This window comes from Esox lucius, chromosome 10 (assembly GCF_011004845.1).
Source record: "Esox lucius isolate fEsoLuc1 chromosome 10, fEsoLuc1.pri, whole genome shotgun sequence".
Lineage (NCBI taxonomy): Eukaryota > Metazoa > Chordata > Actinopteri > Esociformes > Esocidae > Esox > Esox lucius.
In genome coordinates this window covers 9434344-9459496 of record NC_047578.1, presented here as the reverse complement: position 1 = coordinate 9459496, position 25153 = coordinate 9434344, and the positions used below count along the sequence as shown (strand labels likewise).

Genomic DNA, 25153 nt, shown 5'->3' with positions numbered 1-25153 from the left:
AGCAAGAAAATTGCATATTTCCTGTTGGAGGATTTTTTTGTCTGTGTCAATGGTAAAATCACACAGCAACCTTCAGCTGCTGGTATTATGTACAAAGACATGACTATATCATTAGCAACTGATGCATGCGCCATACAAGCGTAATGACATGCTCGAATTAACACTGAACACCTGCAACCATTTAAAAGATTTTACTGAGTTCATATAGAACAAGTATATCAGTCAAGTGAAAAATTAAATGTATTAGGTCATCATCTATGGATTTCACATAACTAAGAATGCAGGTACGCATCTGTAGGTCAAAGATACATTCTTTCCAGAACATCGCAAAATGGGAGACATGTCTAGTGAGTATGCAGGCCATGGAAGAACTCGGACATATTCAGCTTCCAGGAATGAGATCCTTGTGACATGGGGAAGTGCAATAAACATGAGGTGATGGTGGCTCCGGAAGCCGACCATGGAGGTGTGGCCTTAGTTGTGAGGCCAGTTGGGCGTACTGCCAAATTCTCCAAAACCATGTTGGAGTCGGCATATGGTAGTGAAATTAACATTCAGTTCTCTGTTAACGTCACTAGTGGACATTCCTGCTGCCAGCATGCCAATTACACACTACCTCAAATCCTTAGACATCTGTGGTGTTGTCTGACAAAAATGCACATTAAATAGTGGAGTAGAGTGGCATTTTATTGTCCCCAGAACAAGGTTCATTATTATGCTGCGTAGTCAGCTTCTTGAAACGCCCCACCTGTGGGATGGATTATCCTGACAAAGGAAAAATTCTTAGTAACAGGGATATAAACTAGTTTATTTCACGACATTTGAGAGACATTTTTGATCATAGGGAAAATGTCTGGTATCTTTTTCTTTTAGCTCATAAAACATGAGACCAATGTTCATGGATGTAGCACAAAATTCTGGGCCCTGTACATAGGCGGTCTCTGAGGGCCCCTACCCACTTTATTCAAGATTCAAACATTTTTGAGGGCCCCTCTACACATTAGGGCCCTATATACTTAGTACCCCTTTTCCCCCCAGTCCAACGCCCCTGCCAATGTTACATGTTGCATTTAGATATTTCTTCAGTGTAATTTCCAGATCTTGAGTTAGGTGTGTCTTTTTAAGTCAGTCATTCACGATAAGTAGGTTTGGACATTGTCTCATGTAATTCATAACATAATACACTATTCACAACCTAAAAAAAAAAAGAATGAGGTCTCCTCAGCAAAACGATGGCTTAGCGAATTGGTAAAGTTGTCCTTACTGATTGTCTATTGGAAAACGTCACTTCATTACCCAGCTTGCCCTAGTAAATGTACAACGTATCCTCCATGTACACCAGGTGGCGCCAAACCCCTGAACATGTTAATGTTCCAAAATTAAATTAAAAGCGTATCACATCTATGCAGTTCCCCTTTATGTTTGTTCTACTGCAGTCCTTCATTTTATAATTGTCATTTTCATCTGTAATGAGGATGTTCTCTGTAATGCAGCATTTATACATATTTCTTTCCACCGTATATAATCTGTTGTTAATAAAGCTTAAAATAATTTGCCCAGTGATGGGCCGATGGAGAATCTGAATCAACCAATAACCAGGTTTCTTGCCTTTTTGTGTTAAAATGAAATCCTATACCTGTTATCACTAGTGTAGCAGTAGACCTTCGGTTTGACATCAACAGATAAACAGGTTTTTTTTCTCACACTTTTCTCGCCGACCACATCCTCTGTGACTGAGAGAGGATGCCCTGTAGACAGTGATCAACACCCTGCGTTCCTATTCTTCTACCTGTGCCTTTCAGAACATGTACTGAGAGACACGGTCCAGAGCGAATGTGATGGCGTCAAGCTAACTAATACAAGGTCAACAGAAAAAACATTTCACAGCTTGAGAAAGGGAGGGAGAAATGGATGGATGGGGGGAAAGGGAGGGAGGTGTAACGAGGGAAGGAGGGGTGAGAGAGGGAGCAGGAGAGAGCGGCTGATAGAAAAAGACAGTATCTGTTGTGGTATTTATAGTAGGCCTTGAGGAGAAAAGAGGAAAGGATGGGGGCGTGGCTTAGGTTATGATTTACACTCAGAGAGAGGAGGCTGTGTGTAAAAGGGAGGCAGACAGAGAGAGGGCTCTGTGTTTGTATTAGAGAGGAGGAAAAAGAGAGAGCGAAGGGGGCCGTGTTTGAGTGAGGGAGCGAGGAGAGAGATAGAGAGCAAGGGCTGTTTGGAGTGTGTGCCTGAAAACAGAGGAGGGAGGAGGAGGAGAGAGCTGAGGAAAAAATCTGTCAGATCCACACACTGGTCTCCGTGATACAGGAGAGAGGGCGGAGGAGAAAAGAGGGGGAAAAGGAGAGGGAGAAGAAGAGAGAGGGGGGAACAGGACTGCATAGTAAGGTATGGCTGTCATTGGTTGTGTTATAAATAGCTTCAACAGACGTTTGTGCGTGTGTGTGTGTGTGTGTTTGTGTACATGTGAACCATCCATGTATTGTGCTGTTTGTGTGCCTATGCTTACGTGTGTATTCATGCATGCATTAGTGTGCGTCCGTGTGTCTGTGTGTGTTTGTGTGTGTGTGTGTGTGTGTGTGTGGGTTTGTGTCTGTGCTCGACTGCAGTGACACTGCATTGGCCGACAAGCCCATGTATGATGGATGGAATACGACTATTATTCATGATTTAATGTTATTGCAGGGTTTTCTGTGTGTGTGTGTGTGTGTGTGTGTGTGTCCGTCGTCTGTTTGTCTGGAGATCTTAATGGTCTGGATCTGGCTGTTACATGAATGACGGCAATTAATTTGTTTACACGTATGTGTGTCTAAATTCCTATCAGACATTCTGGGTGCACATGCACTGTTGGCCAATTTAACATGATCATGTGTTTCTGCGCATGAGCCCAGCTAGTCAGCTACGCCATGACACTGCTCCATAGTGTGTGTGTTTGTGTGTGTGTGTGTGTGTGTGTGTGAGAGAGAGTGTGTCATGCTGCCGAATAGCGTGATCAGAGGTTTCCACTGGTGCAACTGTTTCTAAGTCTCCCCACATCACATATCAACGTTCAGCCTTGCTACTGGCATCACCGCTTGATATTGGTGAGTTAGCATGTGCTAGTCAGCTTGTTTTAACATGATATGTAAAAGCAACATGAAGGAGATTCCAAAAGGCAAGGTGAAGCCGTTAGCAGCATTTTGATTCAACATTGTGCTTCAATTGTCTTGGATAAACAGGTCGTATGCAGCACAGGATGTGGTGTGTGTGTGTGTGTGTGTGTGTGTGTGTGTGGGAACCCTACAGCATTTCATAACCTTCATTATTCAGATTACTCATCTTCATCTTCCATATCTACTCTGATTTCTCTCTCCTCTTGCTCTGGTATCCCCTGTCTCAGGTTCATCTACTTCCACAGACTCACTGGAGACGTGAATGACCAATAGGCGGGGTTAGAGGTTAGAGGTCAGGGCCAGACATGATGACATCACACGGAAAGTTGAGGATGCAAAGAGGGAGTGTGTATGAGTACGACTCACAGATTAAAGGTGAGAACAGACACCTGCACTTTTCTCTGATGCGTGTTGGTATTCTGCATCAATTGCATTTAGTGTCTGATGCGTGTGCTACTGTGTTCATACTGTATACTGTCTGTGTGGGATTTCATATGTTGGTCACAGGTGGGATGTGATATCTGGTCATCCACAGGAGAAACCAAAGTCTGTTGGAGAGTTTCCGGTTGGGTCAAGGGTGACACTAATTTTGAAACCACCTTTTCAGGAGATCGTAAGCGGGCGTGTCTCCTACATTTGGGGGGCTAGAAGTGAACAACCCAATGTGCAGTGATCTACAGTTAGGTGCAGAAATATTTGGACACTGACACAATTTTCAGGATGATGGTTCTGTACACCACCACAATGGATTTGAAATGGAACAACTTGAAGTGTAGACTTTCAGCTTTAATTCAAGGTGTAGAACAAAAATATTTTATGAAATGTTTAGGAATTGCAACCATTTTCATACACTGTCCCCTTATTTCAGGGGCTCAAATATAATTGAACAAATTAACACAATCATAAATAAAATGTGAATTCCTAAACCCGTCCTCCAGTTTGTATGTAAACAACCTCAAATTAAAGCTGAGAGACTGCACTTTATGCCAATGTTCATTATTTAACTGTAATTTGAGTTGAGTGTGCAATCATTTCTGGACCTAACTATTAAAATGTTTAAAAAAATATTTGCATTTATAGAGTGGCTAAGAATAAGATGTAATTTATATAAAAGACCTGCAGAGAATTTTGATTTAACTGCCTTGTTCAGGCCCAGATATTAGATAAAGCCACATTTTGGTTACAGACCTGACGCTCAATCATGGGCTACCTGGAGACACTGAAAAAAGAGAAATGCATCAAGGGCAACCGCTAGTACAAATCTATAACTGATAACCCCCCCACCATTTACATTAATGAGATGTCTGACCAATCAATGTGGTTTATGGCCTTGCATTATCACAACACATACACAGCTGGCTCGGGAGAGTCAGAAATTGAGACCTTTGTCCTCAGATGCTCGTCTCAAGCCGTTTTGCTTCTTTTTATACTGCTTGCCCAACCAGGAAGCATTTGGCAGCAAACAAAAACTATTAAGCCTGCAGGTGCCTGACTCACAACAAAGAGTTGCCAAGGAGTGATGTGGCAAACCCACCCGACGCCCGACATCCACCCTTCCACCCTGGGTGGGTCTGAGACAATCTGCACTGCCCTCCACAGCCTCCTGTGGGTTTGACTTGACGAGGTTTCACTTGTGGCCACAATGACGCAATTCTATTGCAACACAGTGACCACAGCGCCACTGAGGGCCCTGAACGTTCTTAAAATATTTTGAATCAATGTGCGTATCCCGTTGAAGGTACTGAGGGAAAATGATGCTAAGAAAGTGTCTATTCTTCAACACACAAACCCTCATACTAATGTTCGACTGTTCCACACGTCAGGTGGACTCACACGGCTAAAAGTATAAACCGCCTGCTGAACATGTTGATGATGATGACGCAAAGGTCCTTATGGAGGAAGGCTCACCCCTGCCACAACTTCCTGGGGCAGTTGTGAGGAAGACCAGTGGGCAAATGCACACTCGTGCTGCTGGCTTTGAAGTCCGCTTAAAACTGTCCGGTCCTCAATGATCTGTGTAACTGAACACAAGTGGTGCTCAGTCACAGACAGCCTCTGATGCAGCCGTTGTCTCAGACCACTGTGCGGTTGCGGACACTCCAGGATGGAACATCTCATCCAACAACGAGGACAACGCCTCTTGGTTCCAGACGGACTCGGCTGTGGCAGCGCTGGACTGTGCTGACCACTCTGTCTCCCAGTGCATGTATCAGAACGCCGCTATCGGCTAGGACACCATCACCCGTACCGTTAATGCGTCTGTTCTGACCACAAAATGCAACCTGGTTCTCCAGTACCTTGTGATCCATGACCCATTTTGTGTTCTACAGGGGTCAGGTTATTTTAATAAGTTGCCCATGTTGTGAATAATTGCTGCGCCAACCAGAACCAGTACATCCTAGACATGATCCACTTGTCTACCGTTCTCACCAGCACGACACATCTATAACAATCACGTTGTTAGAGGACGTCGGTTTGACGTGGGTGACGTTGTTTTTCCTAACATGCGGAACGAGCCGGACATGGTGGACGTGAGGGGCAAGCCAGAGGGAGGGGCTAACTTGGATGGCCGATTTGTTCGACCTCCACATGGAGGAAGCCTTTGCTGTTGAACTGCTTAAATATCCGCCTCTAGGATTACGTCCCCGGATGCCCTCAGTTATCAGCGCAATCCTGCAGCGTTGGGAGTTTTGACCAATCGCACGTGGGCTTCAGATCGCAGACTGACATAGGTCAGGGGTGAAGCGGCCAGTGGGCTACGTGTCACCAGTCGTGGGCTTGCCTTGCTGTGTGGCGACGGTGGTGTTGTCTGTACCTGTACATTAAGGGTCCTGGCATCTTTGGAATCTTTCCGTCCTTCTTGAACTTTGATTTGAAGATGTTATGTATTCAAACAATTCCAATGGTGTGTTTGCGTGTATACAGACCTGCGGGCCCAGCTGTGTGACCAGATGAAGGTTCTGGACAGTCAGGTCGAGGTCAAAGGTCAATTCCTGTCTGACCTGTCTGAGTTTTTCCGTCGCCGGGGCGACATCGAGGCAGAGTACGCCCGCGCCCTCGACAAATTAACTGAAAGGTTTACACTGAAGACCAAGAGGTGGGTGTGTGTGTTTGTGTAGCATCTTTAGAGCTTATTAAGACCCGCAGATGCTATTACACTTTAATATATCTCGTTAATTTGTGTAACTCCCTCCCAAACCCCTCCCCCCATCCCCCAGAAAGGAGCAGAGTGGCCAGTCGGTGTCTCAGTGTTGGTCAGTGCTCCTGAGTCAGACGCGTGCGGAGAGCAGGGAACATGCAGCGCTGAGTGAATCCTGCTCACACACACTCACACAGCGACTCACACACTGCTCCGAGGACACGCATCGCCTAGCCAAACGGGTACACATCCTCAGAGAGGGACGCATTCTCATTCGCACTTCCTAAAACCGCTGACTTTCAACTTTCTAAGACGCTTCCTATTTTTCGTGTGTTCCACTCTTGCAGTACTGTAGTACGATGGCGCACTACGCCGAATCGTTTAACGATCCACATCACTCATTGCGAATGAACGTTGTAGTGCGTGTGTGACACTGTCTCATGGCTGCCTGTTCTCTACTCAGAGTAAGGAGGTTGGGATGCAGATGCAAGATGAGCTACTTAAGGTCACCACTGAGCTGCAGACGGTATGAACAGACCTTAGTCACAAGTGTACCTGTGTGTTTCTCAGAAGGTGGATTTTGCGCCAATACGGTGCGCTTCAGGAATAAAGAAGGGAGATGTTGTGTGGATAAGGGCTGCCACAAAGCAACGCAGGCTATATTGGTCCGCGTACAACCTCCCCCTCAGGGTCCTGAAGGCTGTTATAAACTTGTTACTAATGGAGTTTAAAACTGATTTTTGGGGGTATGGTTACACTTTGATGATGATGTTTGGAACGAAGAAATCCTCTGGTCATTTTGCCTTGAGGTAGACAGAGAAATTAGCAATTTGACAGATAATTTTCCGCTATTCTACCAGTTTATAACAGCAGTAAGACACTGGGGAAAATACGCTCTATCCGGGTTTCAGCTTATCTAAGGGGAACACTTAACCGTGGTAAATTGGCCATACACCATACAGCTTCAAGCCTTATTGCTTATCACACTATAGTGCTGACAGTGTGATCAACATTCTTAATCTATGTGTGTGTGTGTTTGTGAGGGTGTATATGTGTGTGTGTTTGTGTGTTCGTGTGTGTATGTATGTGTATGTATGTGTATGTATGTGTGTGTGTGCGTGTGTGTGAGTGTGTGTAGGCACTCAGGACCTACCACCAGTATCATACAGACAGTCTGACAGCTGAGGGAAAACTGAAGGAAGCCACCCGATTAGAGGAGAGACAGACGGGCAAGTCAGCTGACCTTGGAATCGCCCAATCAGGAGGACAGAGGCGGAGCTCTGTGAAGAAGATGGAGAAAATGATGGAAAAGGTCTACTACAGTACCAAATCTCGCAATGTCTGGATATAAATATGTTAAACATATCTGCTAAAAAACATCCGATCACATACACATTTCATGCCCGACGGTCCAGCTGATGAGGTGGCAATCAAACATTGTTGACACAATGCAACATTGGAAAGATTCAGTCTGACTTGAAACGTGGTCGTGGTAGTTGTTGAGATGTTTGTGGGTTTTTTGTGGCACAGGATACAGACCGTTTCGTTGAGTTTTGCGTCAGACTTCCTGTGCCACATCAAAACCAGTAACGGAAGAATAGTTTGAGCTACTTCTACATTTACAACTCCAACCAACCAGCTTGGGGAAAACCCTTTAGCCCTAGCACCTTGACCCTAGCAACTTGACCCTTGCTCTTTGACCTGAGCCCTGTACCAAAGGCAGTATGAATCAACAAACCAGTGTGGTTATTAGCTGTCTTTTTCTGTGTGTGCGTGTGTGTGCGCGTGCGTGTGTACTCCACAGAGACACGGCAGAGTGCAGGAGACCCAGCTGAAGTGCACGAAGGCTCGTAATGACTATCTGTTAAATCTGGCAGCTGCGAACGCAACAATGAACAAGTTCTATCTACAGGACCTCAGCACACTCATAGATGTGAGTCACTGTGTGATTGACAGATCTGTTTCTAAAAGATCTGTTCCCTCAAGTTTATTTTGGCAGGTCTCCACTAGGCAAAATAAGTTTTTTTTTGGCTTAAGGGGTTAGGTTTAGGGTAGAACTTACTACTGGCTATGGTGTTAAAATTAGGGTTACTTTTAGCTTTAGGCATTATCAGTCGGCTTAAATGTTAGGTTAAGGGCAAAAGTTAAAATCGGGGGTAGGGTTTGACTTAGGGTTAGGATTAGGCATTATCGGTTAGGTTAGGCATTAGGGCTAGGTTAAGTTTAGGCATAAATGTTTGGTTATTGAGCTTAAGGGTAGGGTAACGTTTAGGGTTGGTATTAGACAAAGTAGGATTTGTTTTGGAAGTACAGTCAACTCCGGTGTCCACATTTTAATAACTAAGTAAACCTGTGTGTGTGTGTATGTGGGTGATCCATGTCTATGTGTATTTGTAGGGACCAGATGTCCCCACACAGTTAGTAAAACCCAATTTCCTCTGTCTGTCTCTCTCTCTGTCTCTCTCTGTCTGTCTCTCTCTGTCTCTCTCTCAGTGTACTGATCTGGGCTTTCACCTGTCCTTGGATCAAGTAATGAGGTCATACCTGGCCAGCAGGACGCGTGTCCTTAAAGCTGAGGAGTCTGGACTGAAGCAGCTGGAACAAGAAGTGGCATCACTGGACCAGGGTGGAGACAGAGATGCTCTGCTACAGAACCATGACACAACTTTCTGTCTGCCCTTCCGCTTCAGTTACCATCCTCATGAGGGAGACCAGGTACACACACACACGCACACACATTGACGTTCATCCATGAATTGGCTGTGACATTCCATGAAAATCATAGAGCTGGTGACGAGGCCAGTTGGTGCCCAGAACGTTCCGTGACACACTGGACAGGACACGTTGTGCTCCCGCAGTATCAGCTGTTAGCTAACACACTTAAGTCTCTGTCATGCCTCATTACACACCCGTGATGTGCATGTTTCAGGTGGCCGAGGTGAGTGCAGAGAGCCAGGTGAGGTATGAATTGGAGACCAGGTTCCAACAGCTCCAGTCCCGCCTCTCCACTGTAACCTTGGAAACAGAAGAGGTGAGATGATGACTCTTCTTCTTGTATTTCTGTGTATCATCCAACCTTCGGTCTGTCGATCTATCTACAGGGCTGGGAAAAATATGCTTTCTGACTCTCTAAATATTTGCACGGATTAAACGTTCAGTTTTGTCGGATCTCCGTCTGGATTGTAGTCGAGAGAGAGAACAGTGGCTTCACATTTTTGTGCTTGTTTCATTTGTTTGGGGTACAATGCCCAATACAAATCTCACTAACTTCATCCTTTACCATGAGAGGAATCTTGTCAGCATACAGGTTCTAGAAGCATCACGTCGCAATCAAAAGAAAATCCTGAAAACGTGTTACCGTGCCATTTCTAAGGCTCTTGGGCTTTACCAAACCTTCATCCAAATGGAGAATGTATCAGCCAAATCTCTCCAGAATTGTCAATCGAATTGTCTATTTTCTATGTATTTTCCAGGTCAGTAAGACACTCAAAGCCACCTTGTCTGCGCTATTGGACAGTATGTGTGACAGTGACAGTAACCCTGCCCCTGACGTGCCTATCAGCCTATCACATGACCCCATGGGAACCGCCTCCGCCTCTAAACTAGCCCTTGCCAAGAGGAGAGCCAATCAGCAGGAGACAGAGATATTCTACTTTACGGTGAGTACATCACATTGGTCAGTGAAAGGCATTCAGTCTAGTGACGGTATTATTTAATATGTCTCTATAAAATGCAGCTGAGTTTGAAAGCAGGATTTTGAACAACACAAGACTGTTAGCCTGCTGAGCTAAAGATAACTGGGTAAATGGTGACTTCGAGTGGTCCAGCGCTCTAAGCCGCTGTCTCTTGTGCACAATTACTGTCATAGCATGGTTTCAAATCCTTTCCAGTGCTTCTCTAACAAAAACTACCCACTAACATTTCCTACTGTCTCTATTAAATAAAGCATTAAAATATTAATTAAAATGAAAAAGCTAAACCTTTGTAAAGGAGCTGTAGTTTTTGTAAAGAGCTCTATAGCTGTGCACATGAGCAAAAGCTATACAAAGAATCTAAAGTTCTGTAAAGGTGTTGGTGTGTTGTGGAATGAAATCATAAGGCTGTGTAATGGAGTAAAATTTGTGGTGGGGAGTTAAAGTTGTATAAATGGAACTAAAACTGTGTAATGGAGCTGTGAAGTGTAAAACTGTATAACTGTGTTTCTGTCTTTTTGTCAGAAAGTGAAGGAATATCTGACTGGAAGCTCTCTGATCTCCAAACTACAGGCTAAACATGACTTGCTGCAGGAGGCTATACAGAAAGGTAATGCGCCATATCAAAATAATCAGACTAGTATACTACTAATACTTTACTACTACCATGTAATACTACACAACTACTACCAAACTAAATGTGCACTATCCCTAACTCACCCTCTCACTTTCTCCTCCTCTCGTTCTATTGTTTTCTCTCCCCCTACACCTTCAAACTCCTTCTTTTCATCTATCTGTTTGATATCTAGCTGAAGCCGTTGATAGCGACCCCTCCAGGTAAAAATCCCTGTTGCTTCTCTGAGAGAGAGAGAGACAGGTGAGAGAGAAATTGAGAGAGGGGCGACAGAGAAAGAAAGAGTGTAATCCTCAACACAGGAGCCGATCTAGCGCTGCTGCAGAGCAACGCTCAACCTTTAACAGTATAACAGCATAACGTGTGGATGAACGTGCGTGTGTATCAGTGTATGGTTGTTGAGTGATGCTGTGTATCTCCCAGAATGCAGTGTGCTAGGTCAGTGCGTGTACGGAGGTCGAGACCCTGTTCCATGTACAGCCACACTCTCTTCACTTCTGATATGCTGGGTTTCATTCAGGTAACACACTCAAGGTGTAGCCATGTTAATGCTGTGTGGGAGAGATATGCAGTGTGTGGATGGAACTTTCCGGGGCAGTCTGTCTGCCCACTGAGAAAAAAAAAAACGAACAGTGAGAATGCGTGAAGCTCTCGGCGGCACTTTTATTCTCTCCTGTCGATGTTCTCTCTTTCCCTCTCAGTCTTCTCCTCTGGGAGATCAAACAGTAGTCTCTCTCCTACTCCAGAGAGCGCCTTGCATCCTTCTCACGCTTCCTTTCCCTTTAATAGCCTTCTATTCAACCCTCTTTACTCTCTATTTTCTACCCTCTGCTTGGCTGTGTAGAAGAAGGAGGAGAATGTCTAGAACACAGGTATTATTTACTGTACTTGTTGCGTGGATGTACCGAATGTGTGTATATGTGTATGTGTGTATATGTGTATGTGTGTATACGTGTGTGTGCTGCTCTGACTTTCATTTGACTTTCTGTCCATCTCTCGCTGTCAGAGTTCAGGTCAGCAGATTCCAGTGGTAGTTGAAAGCTGCATTCGCTTCATTAATCTACATGGTCTACATCATGAAGGGATATTCCGTGTTCCCGGCTCTCAGAGAGAGGTCAACCTTATTAGAGATGCTTTCGAGAGAGGTACTCGCATATCGATTCTGTCTGAAAATACCAGGGGGGAGTGTTGGGTCAAATGCCCATGAAGATATTTAAACATTTCAAATAATTTGGTGTTGCAGTGTGTGTGTGTGTATGTGTGTGTGTGTGTGTGTGCACATGAAATATGACTGGTAAAAACCTTTCTATTTCTGTGTGGGCATATAGGAGAGGATCCTCTAGCAGACAGTGACTGTGACATTGATTCAGTGGCTGGGGTGTTGAAGCTGTACTTCAGGGGACTGGAGCCTCCACTGTTTCCTGACCAGTACTACACCGAGCTGCTGGACTGCGTCCGTAAGTCACACGCACACCCACCAACGGAAAATCTAGTCACACAAATGGGGACGGCAACATTTGTTTCCCTTGACAAACGTCACCCTTATCTTAATCTGTCCCTCCCCCCTAAGACTAAACCTAAGCACTAACGTCTTACCCCAGTTGTGAATCGAACCCTAAAACAAACATTTAGGCCATAAAATGTCCCTTTTTCAAAATCGGAAATAGGAAATTGCGTTTTCCTGGTTTAAGGCCGCTTCGTTCCACTTTTATATAATTCAATTACACATTCTGTACGCACACACACAAACACAAACTACTGAGTTGATTCTAAGAAAACACATGTATGGTGTAATCTCTCTTTCGCTGTCTTTCTCTCTGTCTTCTCTCTCTCTCTCTCTCTCTCTCTCTCTCTCAGAGAATGAGGTATTGGCAGAGAAAGCAGCCCAGATAAAGTCTGTTGTGTCCTCCTTCCCTCGGCCGCTTCTTGTCGTCATACGTTACCTCTTTGCTTTCCTCAATCAGTACGTTTCAGGTTGCACATTCATATTTTCTGGAAGTCTGAACCAAACCAACGCCCTTACACAGCTGGATAACATTGGATGTGTGTGTGTCTGTGTGTGTGTGTGTGTGTGTAGTGTCTCACAGTACAGTGATGAGAACATGATGCAGCCCTATAATCTGGCGGTGTGTTTCGGGCCGAGCCTTCTGAGAGGGTCCGAGTCAGGTGATGTTGTAGCTAGACAACCGCAGGTCAACGACCTCGTCAAGACCATGATCATTCAGTATGATGTCATCTTCCCCAGCCAATCAGAGCTGCCAGGGCCCGTTTACGAGAAGCATATGACTCTGGAGCAGGAGTACTGGTGAGAGGAAAAATACTGCTAACCAGCTTCCTGATTTATAAACAGAAACTGTTTGAGGTCTAAACATCTCTGATGCTGGCACTTCTGACTATGCATGTGCACTTCTGTTTGTAGTGAACCAATCGCAGAGGAGGGAGATGGGGATACTGAACAACTCCCTAGTGAGGATGGTAAGCAGATCCACAATATTTTTCTACACTTCCATTCCCATTCATAATCCTGTTTTCCCTAACCCCTACGTAAAACTGTAACCCTTATCCTAACCCTAACCTCAAATCCTAACCAAAACCTAACCCCTAAGCCTAAATCGATGTCTGATTTTATTCTTGTGGGGAAGCCCACACTGATAGCCAGACAAGGGACTGGTAATTTTAGTACTTTGTCAACAAAGTCCTGCTCCATTTATAAGTCTAATGAGCAGTGCAGTTCCAAAGCAAGCACCTCCCCAGGGCCTCCATGGGTGTATTCGATCCTCATCAACATCAGACCACTTCGTGATACTACCAGTCTCACCTAGCGGTTACCAGGGAGACACGACAGTCGCGTCTAGCGATTTACAAGTCTCTTTATGGGTGGCAAACGTTAAGCATGTGCAAAAGAATCCCTTACATTTAAAATACATAAGAGAGGTTTGGCGGAATGCCACAGTGCTTGGTGTTACTGTCATTACCTTGGCTTAACTGTAAAGGTTAGAATCAGTAGCAGCATTCTGCAGTCCACACACACACATACACACACACTCAAACACACACAGTCACAAACACACCATTTTCCACTCAATAAAATTATCACAAATCAGTGTTTTACTTTTTTTTTTTATGTTTCATTGTATTATTTTTTTTAGAGTGGGAGGCTGTGGCTATGTTTGATTACACGGCGCGTTCTGCTACTGAGCTGTCCTTTAAACAAGGAGAGCCGCTCCTCCTGCACAGCAAGGCGTCGGCTGACTGGTGGAGAGGGGAGGTGGGAGGAGTCAGGGGTCTGATACCACACAAATACATCAGTGTGTTGGAAGGGTGAGTGAAGCAGAAACAACATGGCTGACGTATTACAGTGGACTCTGAAGGTATTGGGACAATGAGGAATGTTCTGGATGTTTTATCAAAACACACAACAAGGACGAACTATAGATCCTAAGCTTTTGTTGGGAGTATCTGTGTACATATCTGTGTTTTATTGTTTACAAATGACATGGCTATTTTAGAACAACAGATGTATTGGGACAAATTAATATGATGTCCAAAGTAGGAATTTGGGTTGAGCGTTTGGTTAAATATTCTTTGAACTCAGTAACTGCCTGACGTGTGCGACACCCTGACCTCATCAGATGTTGGTACCTACTCTGGTGACGCTCTGTCAGTCCTGTTTGGCAACCAGATGTTATTTCTGCCCGATATCTCACCTTGTGCAGATGTGTCTGACTAATCAGTAATGCTTATCAAGCCAACTGTCCAAAACCTGTGATGTCTGGAATTAGGGGGACTATGTAAAAAGAGTGTTTTCATTTCTAAATGCTGAAAACTGATAATCTAAACTTTACCGTCACTGTAATTCATTATTTGAAATCCAGCTTTTGGAGTGTACAGCCCAAAACAACAGTCACTGGCCCAGTTCATAAGGACAGTATTGTAATTGACCTTTGACCTTTTCCCATTTCATCTGATCCTTCAGAACAGAGCGAGGGAGGAGGAGCAGCAGTGGAGGAAGCACTGGAAACCTGGCTTCAGAAGAGATTCTGACTGAGAACACGACGCGGTACACACACGCACGCACACACACACACACACACACACTAGTGGTCTCAGAAGACACGTGCACATGATTTTAAATCTCATGAGAGGTTCTAACTGTATCAACAAGTTTTGTGTGTGTGTGTGTGTGTGTGTGTTTTTGACAGGCTGAGGGTGAACAGTGATAGTGCTTCATTGCCTGGGAGACAGAGGGCAGTGGAGGGCAGCAGCAGCCCAGTCCAAAAGACCCCCCTCTCTCCTGTCACACGCCCAAACATGGGGTACCACTGACCACACACACACACTCATACACACACGCACACACACATACTCTCACACACAGTACATAAACACACTCACACACACACACACCCACCTGCAATAAACCTGAATCATTCCTTTCTGCTGATCCCCCTCTTCTTCACCTCCGTTCACCCCTCACTCTCTCTGTTCCTCTGCCAGGAACCCTGAGCGCAGGCACACCTTGGATAATGTGAAGCAGAGGTTAGGAACCGCCGAGAGACAGTCAGACGCCGGACCTTCCGACAGGCCGGTGGGTGGAGATTAAGTTATTGTTCTGTTAGGCTTCTTGAGATGCGTTGCCTCCGTGCAGATGTTAGAGCTGGGTGTGACTGCATTCTGTAGGCCTGAAGGCATATGAACTCTCCTCCCTCTTCTCTCTCAGGACCTCAGTAAACAGATGAACTCCGTCTTCAAGGAGCTTCTGTCTCGACAGCCCCCTCTGCAGCCTGCCTCCCAAGCTCTTCCCTCCTCCTCACCCCTCCCTTCCTCTTCTTCTTCCTCCTCCTCCCTCTCCTCTCTCCCCGGGGGCAGGAAGGCAGGCTTTAGCCTCAGGGGGCGGGCTCTCTTTAGACCAGCGGACCAATAGGAAGACAGAGGGAGAAATGTGGCGATGATGATGACGATGATAATAATGATTTATTTTTATGACACGTTTGTGTGTGAAATTATATTAGTGTGTGATGTTTGTGCGTGATATTGCTTGTCTTTTACACCTGTCTCAGTGCTGTCTATCGTTCTGTATTAGAACAAGGATGGGTTTGGTTTCCAACAACTCAGGGCTGGAGTAACTTACCTATTTCTGTGATCAATTGTTTTAAAACTTGATATACAATCATTTAAAGCACTTAGTAAAACTATAACATAATACTGGAAACTGGGTCCAATAGCATATCCAAGATGGCCTCCACACCAGATTTTGGTATGCTAGTTAAACTGTGAAATTGTACAATTTACACTCTAGTAATTCCAACTCTATGGCCTGAGGGGCTTTGTCCACTCTAGTCATTATATTTCTATGGATGCAACCCTCTTCCTTGAGCCACTGTTGGTGATGTCACGTAATAAAATACGTATGTGGTAAATCAGTAACTAATAAATAGATTCAATTGGCCGTCCTGTTTGTTATCAGTTGTCATACACCACTCCAACATCAGTTTAAATGTATTTATTACTAGTGCTGTACAAATGCGCGTGTAAATAAACACATTGTCAGATCAATAACATACAAAGGAAATAGAGTTATCTGTTGTTAGAAATGATACAGTTAACTAAACTCAATACAACAACCTACATACTAACCTATTTTATTCAAGTGTATCACAGTGGGGACATTCCACCATGCTAAAATCCAGAACATGGTTTTTGTATAACATCAGATATTTACACTTCCCAGAAAAGCACTTCAGTTCTCTGAAAACATTCAGGCAGTTTGGTTGAGTGAAACTGGCCCTGGAGAGGTGGCGAGGGGTGTTGATGACGGGGCGTGGTTTGCAGGCTTGGGGTGTCGGGCTGCTTTTGGTGCTAAGAATGGGGAGACCGGGCAGGGAGGTTGAGATGTGCCAGGGGGCGTCGAAGTACACCGCTGTGTGGGGGATTGAGGAGATGGCGCCGTCTTGGTGGGTGGCGGGGGACTGGATGTGGGTGTGGAAGGGTGCTCTTGTTGGGGTGAACAGCCGGTTGATTCGGGTTGTCGTGAGGAGTCTGGTGGATGGTTCTGAAGCTCGCGACCGGTCTGTAGCAATGTGCACTGGTCTTTAATCGGCCGTGCTGGTTTCTGCTGGTCTACTGGGGTTGGACTGTGAACAGGTCTGTGTTGTTCCGAATGGTTCTGTGCTGGTCGGCGCTGTTCTTTGGTGGGCTGTGCTGGTCTGTGGTGGTCCGTTCTGGTTGGTGGTGTCCTTGTCCGTAGTGGTGTTTGTGGGTCTGTACTTGTCTGTAGTGGTCTGTGATGGTCACTGGTGGCCTGAATCCAGGGGTGTGTCAGTGTCTGAACTGCTGTCAGTCTCTCTGTTGGATCCACCTGCAGTAAGGCTCTTACCAGGCTTTGTGCGCCTACACACACACACACACACACACATATACAGAATGTACAATATGCAGTACATGGATGTGAAGTTCATTAACGTATTTCTGACATCATAGTAGCTAATGGCCTTGGAATGCACTCAACTAGTTTACCAGACGAAACCTCATCTACCCCCTGAGACAAACAGTAGGATAGCTGCATGTATTTGGTCACAATTCTTTATTTCACCGTTAATAATTGCAGAACCAACATTTCTAATTGAGAAGGAAATATATCCATTAAATCGGAACTGAAACAGAAATGGCAAAATGATGGACGCCCTCGGTGGCTCAGCCTTTGGCCAAAATAATTGCAGACAAGCACTTCCCATCACCATGTTTCTACAGACCACAGTTCTCGGTTCCAGTTCTCCCAGATTTGAAGGGCGCGTCCTAAACATCTGTTTTCGGATCTCTCAACTGGTTTTCAATGGAATTTAGATCTGGAAAGCCTTTTGAACAGTCCAGAATGTTGTCTTTTGCGTTTCAAAGTGTTTTGGGGGTCACTGTCCTGCTGGAAGACCCATGACATTTGACAGAGACCCAGCTTTCTGACACAGGGTTTGACATTGCGCTCCACGTCGCCAAGTCTCGTATGGTGATGCAAGTCGAAGTGGCCATCCAACTTATTCACCAACACAGTGTTTTGACACTTGTAACACTTGACAATGTAACCACATGCCAAATTATAGAATTTAGACGTGGACTGACAAGGAAGGAAGAAAGATTAAGCGATCAGATTAAGTCGCAAAATCATCCACCTGGTTGTTATGGCCAAATTGTTTGGCCTACAAACCAAAGGGCTGTACCAGTGAATTTAGTGAATTCTGTGGTTTCAATGGATTCATAATAACACAGGTGATTACCTTTGTCGGTCTCTGAAGCACACAGCCAAGCTAGGAATGTCTATCTGTTCTAAAAATCAACTGATAAATGCTTGGAAATACCTCTTGGACACAGGGCAGCCCCTTTCTCATCATATATGTGTGTACAGTATGTGTGCGCATTGGTTTGTGTGTGTGAAAGTCTCACCGTCTGAGATGTCATCCCAGTAGGGGGACAGGAAGGTGAGTTGTCCCTCTCTGACCAGTTGAAACAACTCCTCCTGGTCTCTGTTTCTGCTTCGAAAGGGAGGGAACCCACACAACAGGATATACAGAATCACCCCTAATGCCCAAAGATCTACTGGTAGACCATACCCTGCAGTGAGAGGGAGATGGAGGATAGGAGGTGTAAAGGGGTGGAGAGAGAGACAGAAAAGAGAGAAATACTGTGATATGAGAACGTCAACCAAAACATGATATTAAATTAAAGGGACCCCCAAAGAATTTTTAATAATTCAAAACTATCATCCAACACAAATTGTTCCACAACAGATGTTGGCAAGACTGCTACTCCTGTCCCAAACATTCTCCATTTGGACAGTGGTTTGGTGGAGCACCAGAGCCTTGTACATGGCTTTGTAAACCGTTCTAGATTAATTATATATCAACTTTTCTTCTGAAGTCTTCAGGATGATGTGCCTCTAGAACCTGTGTGCTGACATCATCTCGCTGATGGTAAAGGACAATGGTCCTGAGATATAAATTAGACTTTGCACATCAACCAAATAAAATTAAATGAAAGAAGCACTAAACTTGTATGTAATGTTCTTCTCTCAGACCCCCTCTATACACTCAGTGGCTCCCTATCTAGTATCAAGTGGGAAGCCTTTTTTGCCATACATTCAGGAGCCAGTAAAATCCTTAGGTACTATTCCCTCATCTTCCTGTGCTTTGATGACAGGAGTCAAACTCGATGTGGTCTTCTGCTGCCGTAGCCCATCCACTTCAAGGCCTGACGTGTTTTGCATTCAGAGATGCCCATCTGCATATCACTGTTGTAAAGAGTGGTTACATTAGTTTTTGTGGTCTTTCTGTCAACTTCAGTGAGTCAGGCCATTCTCCTATGACCTATTTCCTCATGTGTTTTAGTCCACACAACTGCCACTAACTGGATGTTTTTTGTTTATCGCATCGTTCTCTGTAACTTGGAAAGACTGTAGTGCGAGAAAATCCCAGCAGGTCAGCTGTTTCCGAGACGCTGGAACCTACCATGTCTGGCACCATACTCGGCGCCACGAAGGGGGCAAAAGGGGCCTTAGCCCCCCCAGTTAAAGTTTTAAAAACCCTATTGAAAAATAGCCAAACCAACCAGATTAGCCCCTACCCCATTTTTAACATCCCCCTCAGTTACTTTGTCCTGGCACCGGGCACGTCTGGCACCAACAATCCACGGTCAATCATCACACATCTTCCCATTCTAATGTTTGGTCAAAAAACAACTGAACCTCTTAACCATGTCTGCATGCATATGGAGTAGCATCCACCCGACCTGTTGTTTTGCTACTTGTGTCACCAAGAAGTTAAACCTAATAAACCATGTCCCCCACAACATTACATCAGGTCAATTGGTCCCTCCCCAATAAATATAACCTGTTGAATAGTGAAAAGATTCACTATTCGCATCATTCACTATTATGCCCCTGGTGGCCTCTGACTGAATTCAACGCACAAAAAGATATCACCAAATTCAATGAAAACTGTGAAAACATATTTGTGGACGGATGGAGTCACCTGTCTCTGAGAGGATCTCCGGGGCAACATAGGTGGGCGTTCCACACACAGTGAAGATGGGCTCTGTCACCACCATGGCTAGACCAAAGTCCCCTAGCTTCAACCTAGTGACACTGTCACTACTGCACTCCACCTAGATGATAGAGAGGGAGACATTTCATCATGGACATGTAGAGAAGAGGAAGACTGAGTAAGGGACAGCGAGAAAGATATTCTTGGGGAAGATGTAAAATGCAGTCACAGGCGCACACATACACACACATACACCCACTCCCTTACCAGTAGGTTTTCAGGTTTCAGGTCTCTGTGTACTATGCTCTTGCTGTGGATGTATGTCAAAGCCTCGCTGACATCACACACCATCAGGCCAGCCTCCTCTTCCGGATATTTACCCCGCTCTGCAATTGCCTCAAACAGGTCACCCCCGGCAACCATTTCCATGACAAGATAGGAGTGTGTGTGTGTGTGGTGGTGTGTAAGGAGGCGCACCACACGGGGATGTGACAGGCTACCCATGAGGCTCAGCTCATTCTGCATCATATGCTCACGACCAATCAGCTTTGAGCGCTCCACAATCTTCATGGCGAAAGCTTCCCCGTTGTCATGCCGACGACACTCACGCACAACAGCAAAATTCCCGTCACCAATTATGTGGCCGATGTCATAGCAACGCTCAATATCTGACAGGGTGACAACACTATCATCAGAAGGGAGGTCAAATAGAACTTCATACTTAGTCCCCACCTTTTCCTGTTTAGAATCTGACAAACATTCTGATTGGCTGATGGACTCCTCCTTAATCCTACCAGTCGGTCTGGTGTGGCGTGAGGCGAGACCGGCATTAGGTTTCTCTCCTACCAGGTGGTTTGGTCTATTTCCTGTCTGCTTCCTGGCTACAGGAGGAAGTCTAATCTTCCCTGATCTCTGACCAGGCTGCTCAGAGAGCTTACAGTTTCGGCAGCGTGGAGGAGGTGAGTTGTCTATCTTCCCTCCAACCTCCTCGTCCTGGGGGAGAGGACCTATCGGTCTCTGACTGTCTGCGTCTTTCACTCTGACCCTCTGGAGGTGATTGGGGGGGTGAGAGGGCTGTTGGTTGGGCCGTGTGTCAGCTCTGCGATGCGTGTCCAAGCCGCCTCCTCGTGTGTGTGTGTCCGTGTGTCTGCGTGTGTTGCTCTGTCTCTGCGTGTCTGTGTCGAGGTGTGCGTGTGTGTTGCTCTGTCTCTGTGTGTCTGTGTCGAGGTGTGCGTGTGTGTCCGTGTGTCTGCGTGTGTTGCTCTGTGTCTGCGTGTCTGTGTCGAGGTGTGTGTCTGCGTCAGGTTGTGTGTGGGCGTCTGTGTCCTCGCTGTATCCACTGTCGGCCTTTGCAGCTTTCTCAGGCGGAGGGGGTAACTTCCTCTCCCAGGCCCGGAGTGCATCGTCACGGTATCGGGAATGTTGTGGGAACAATTCCTCCAGGGCCTCCTTGACACTTTGGAGGTCTGGACGAGACTTTCCCAAAGCCAGGAACGCCACTTCGCCGCGGAAGAAATCACACACACCGTGCACCTGGAGGGAAAGGGGAGGAGTCAAACACACTCGGGTGCTGCGGCATTTTGTCGTGCATGTTGTCGTCATGTACAGATGCGTGCGCGGTTGTACCTCTCGTGCGTGTGGCGTGTAGAGCCGTGTGACTCTGGCCCTGTGCCAGCGAGGGAACCCCAGCGCCTCAGAGATGTCCAATAGCAGCTGCTCATACGAGACAACACCCCTACGGTTTAATAGCACTGTCACCTGGCAGAGATGATGTCATCAAGAGAGAAGGAGGAAGCGAGCATATGGGAGCCAATCACAGAACTGTTACTGATTTACATTTCATTGAAGCCAACTTCTTCCGTTCAGAATAAACTGCGTTGGTTCATTACAGACGGTTACCTTCCTGATGGCGCTATGACTGCATGGTCGGACCACGGTCACCAAACGTGGTCGCTCGGCACTCTCCTCAGCATGACGAGTGTGGAAGACTGGGAGAGCCGGAAGCCGATTGATCCTAGAGTTTGGAGGGATAGGGTCAGAGTGGGGGAGGGGCAGAGAGGACCAGGGCAGAAGCTGGGGAACACCCCCTATACGCTTAGAAAGGGGGGGGTCTGGGAGGGATGGGAGAAGAGAGGATGGTAAAGGAAGGGAGTAAGGTAAGAGAGCGGTAAGTGAATGTGATGTGGAAAAGGGGATGAGAAAGCGAGAGAACCATAAAAAGGAGATAAGATTGTAGGAGTGCCCTTTAGAAATAATTAAACAATCAATAATCAAGGTTAATTAGATCGGTTACTGAATATATCTTTTAGGTTTTAACATTTGTCATCCAGTGCTGTCTGTACGTTGATATTATGGGTTACTGCTTTTCTGCAGATTAACAATGACGCAACAAGATATCCTCATTGTGTATGTATGTGTGTTTGAGTGCGCACGTATCTTAAGGAAGCGTTAATAATTTAGGAAGGAGAGCAGGTGCAGAAAGAATCTCAAGTGGCCTCTGTAGTTCAAGGAATGGAAAAGTCTCAAATCTGATCAGCAGGATTTGTTTACACGTACACAAGCGCGCGCGCGCGCTCGCGTTTACTTAGCAATCAGCTACTCCAAAGATGATTGCCAGTAAAAATTATTACTTTCACTAATCTTAACCCTAAACGGACCTTAACCTCAACCTAGCTATATTTTAAATAACCTAACATTTATGCCGACATTTTATATTTAGCCCTAATTCTTCACCCTATTCCTAAACAACTAATAGGGACGAGCGCGCAGAGGTTTTCCACAGATGTCACAAGGCCACCATAATAAAAAATAAGTCTGCATATTAGCTTCAACGTATTAAGAAATATTAAGGAAATATTAAGAATATATAAAACATAGTCTACATTTGAGATAATTTATAATTGTTACTTTTAAAGCATGACGTTTCAGAGGTTTCCCCGTTTCCACTCACCAGTCGCTCTCAATCTCGCGCCCGCCGCGGCGTCACACCGCAACTGTTGTTTCCACGCCGGAGTCATAGTTTAACTGACCAGGATTATGCAGCACACTAATTCGGACCTTTCATAATTTCTTTACAGTTTGTAATTCATTGTAACGACTTATCTGCGAATTTGCAAGAGACATAGTAGGCATAGTAGACGGGATGCGCTCGTAGAGCTGTTCTGACCAGGACATTGAAGGAACAACGGGGTTCCCACAGCGAGTTCGCGTGGGAGGAGTAATAAAACGACCTGTTGCAACATTTATCTCTAACGAACGTTAGGCCTATAAGAAAAAGAAAGGCAGACCGGGACAACTGAAACCTGTGTTTTGAATGGGACGATGTTATCGATCCGCCAAACCGAGTCGATAACAACCCAGGCGATTAACAACTAACTTCTTTAAAGAAGGTTCCCTTTAGTCTTGATAGGTTGGCTAATTAATTAAGGATTTCTTAGTAATCTTCCACTGATGTGCAATGATTTCTTCCATGAGACCATGGTCTAAATGTTAAACAGAACTTAACCGAAACGTGGTTACAATGTAGCCTATCGTGTTCAGTATTCATTTTTGAAATTTTCATTTTATAAGAACAAGAATATCTCAGTGTCCAGTTTTATGAGGATAGGGTTGCTCTATCAGCGTACACAAAGAACATTGTTGTCGTTTCCATGCGAATATGATTTTGTTTTAAATGTTTTAAAATATTGTTTCAAGACTGTACATATGCATGTCCAGTTTTCTAACTGTAAATAGAGCATACAAGAGAGAACTGTGCAAGAATTTTGGCGAATTCAATGATGTTTAAAACACTGGACCTTCTGTTATGTTTACCTAGAGATTTTTGTCGAGATTCTAGTTCTGGGGACGTTGGTAAAGAGGTTTGTAGAATATCGTTTTGCAGTCTACCCACAAAATGTGCCCGCTATTTGTAGAACATTGCAACTAGTTTTAATGTATGTTAGGTGTGATGCTGATGAGATATAAGGCATATCAACTTTGAGGGCCAGAGAGCGAGGAACAGAGAGAGGAATAAGAAAAGGAAACCGGGAAAAAAAAACAGACCACTGAATAAAACGAGAAATAGTAAGAGGTGAGAAAGAGTAGTCGTTTCTCTGGTTTCAGGCAGAGTTTAAGTGGAATCCCACCTCTGTCCAGCCATCTCTTTGTCTTAATCTCTCAAAGGGACGTCTCCCATGGTTACTGCTAACACCGGGTCAGTTACCACGGTTACTGCTAACACCGGAGCTATTGACGATGGGTCTCATTCCGGATACTCATCTGGGTTTATCCATCAGATAACAGGATGTGTGTGCACGTTTGCGCGTGTGTGTGTGTGTGTGTGCGCGCGTGTTTGGTCTTGCATCCACACAGAGTCAGGACAGCAGGGGTTATAGGCGTTCTTATACTTTATTGTCAAAATAGTGGAGGGCTCTGTACACCTCATTGGGTTCTCTCAGTGTTGACATGACGGCCATGTGGCTCCCCTCCTCAAGAAATCAACACTTGACCCATCTGAGATCAAACATTTCAGACCCCTATCCCATCTGTCTTTCCTTTCCAAAACATTTGATGTTGGTGTCTCTGGGCAGTTCTCCTGTTAACTCTCAGACTTTTCTTGACCCCAGCCAGACTTTAAGATGGGCCACTCACACTGGACCTCTTTTATGGAGACCGAATACTGCCAACATTTTTGTATTCACAGCATACAACCCACAAATATGAGCCGTGATTCACATTTGGGAATTGTTGACCTGCACACACAACTTGAGCCATAAAAGCACACTTGACAATTCTAACACAAAAGTGTTAACTGACTAATCTGGCTGCATTTATGCAAATGCTATTTTAGAAATATGAGTCAGGTAGTGTTTGTTTGTGGATAGTAACTTACATTTGTGCATTTTGTTTTCACGTTTCCGGCTACGCATTTGTGACTTTAATGCTCTGTATATACGCATGGTTTACAATCATGGATTGTATGCTGTGTATTTACGAATCATGGCTCACATTTGTGACTTTTATGCTGTGAATACAAACATTTCAGCAGTATTCAATCTCCATACTCATTCTTCAGGGTTAGGGTTAGTGAGGTCTTTAAACTGTCCAAGCTGACTCTCCTCGGTTCTCATTCTCCAAGATCTCTCTGCTACCTCTCTGGATTGCAAGGTGGTCTACTGGTTAAAAGAAATCAGGCCTGATGAAGGTTTCTGACTAAAACATAGAATTTTATTAAAAGTGTCAAATGTAAAGGTAGGATGAGATCCAAGAAAATGCAGAGCCTGCAACAGAAAAGGAGAAGAGGAAGATCTGATGGTTCACAGTGTTTTTAATTTTACTGTGATTTAACCAGGTAGGTTGATCATTATGCCTGATTTTAATTTCTAGACATTTTCTGCACCTTCTAACCAAATTGTCCAATTTATTATAGAAATGTCTTTTAGAAAGGAATCTAACCCAACAAAAAACAATTCTCATTATTTATTGTTTTCTCAAAAAAATAGATCTGTTTATTGCAGTTTTTTCCA

At 44.9% G+C, this 25153-nt stretch overlaps 2 protein-coding genes across 5 annotated transcripts; one reads left to right on the top strand and one right to left on the bottom strand.

Annotated features, from left to right (window-relative positions):
- Positions 1-2010: 2010 nt before the first annotated feature.
- On the top strand, positions 2011-16066 carry LOC105012438 (SLIT-ROBO Rho GTPase-activating protein 3-like). Of its 4 annotated transcripts, none has more exons than XM_010873277.4 (23): positions 2011-2388; positions 3380-3527; positions 6078-6249; positions 6371-6533; positions 6755-6817; positions 7430-7603; positions 8096-8224; positions 8785-9006; positions 9221-9322; positions 9765-9950; positions 10509-10593; positions 10793-10820; positions 11041-11137; positions 11624-11762; positions 11946-12074; positions 12475-12580; positions 12695-12922; positions 13037-13092; positions 13767-13938; positions 14594-14677; positions 14820-14933; positions 15115-15205; positions 15338-16066. In XM_010873277.4, the coding sequence occupies exons 2-23, from the start codon at positions 3458-3460 to the stop codon at positions 15539-15541; spliced, it is 2814 nt and encodes a 937-aa protein (XP_010871579.1). In that variant the 5' UTR covers positions 2011-2388; positions 3380-3457; the 3' UTR covers positions 15542-16066. The 4 variants fall into 4 exon arrangements, with proteins under 4 accessions (XP_010871579.1, XP_019905718.1, XP_034150782.1 ...); XM_020050159.2 differs by lacking the exon at positions 2011-2388 and adding an exon at positions 2981-3083; XM_034294891.1 differs by lacking the exons at positions 2011-2388; positions 11041-11137 and adding exons at positions 3660-3765; positions 11462-11489 and having other exon boundaries at positions 3400-3527.
- Positions 16067-16084: 18 nt separating this feature from the next.
- Positions 16085-22904, bottom strand: dclk3 (doublecortin-like kinase 3). Its single transcript, XM_034294832.1, has 8 exons — positions 22597-22904; positions 21546-21757; positions 21273-21404; positions 20901-21179; positions 19914-20693; positions 19635-19767; positions 18052-18219; positions 16085-17007 (listed from the first exon to the last, which is right to left on the bottom strand). Exons 1-8 carry the CDS (start codon positions 22661-22663, stop codon positions 16376-16378), a joined length of 2403 nt encoding a protein of 800 aa, XP_034150723.1. The 5' UTR covers positions 22664-22904; the 3' UTR covers positions 16085-16375.
- Between the last annotated feature and the right edge of the window lie 2249 nt (positions 22905-25153).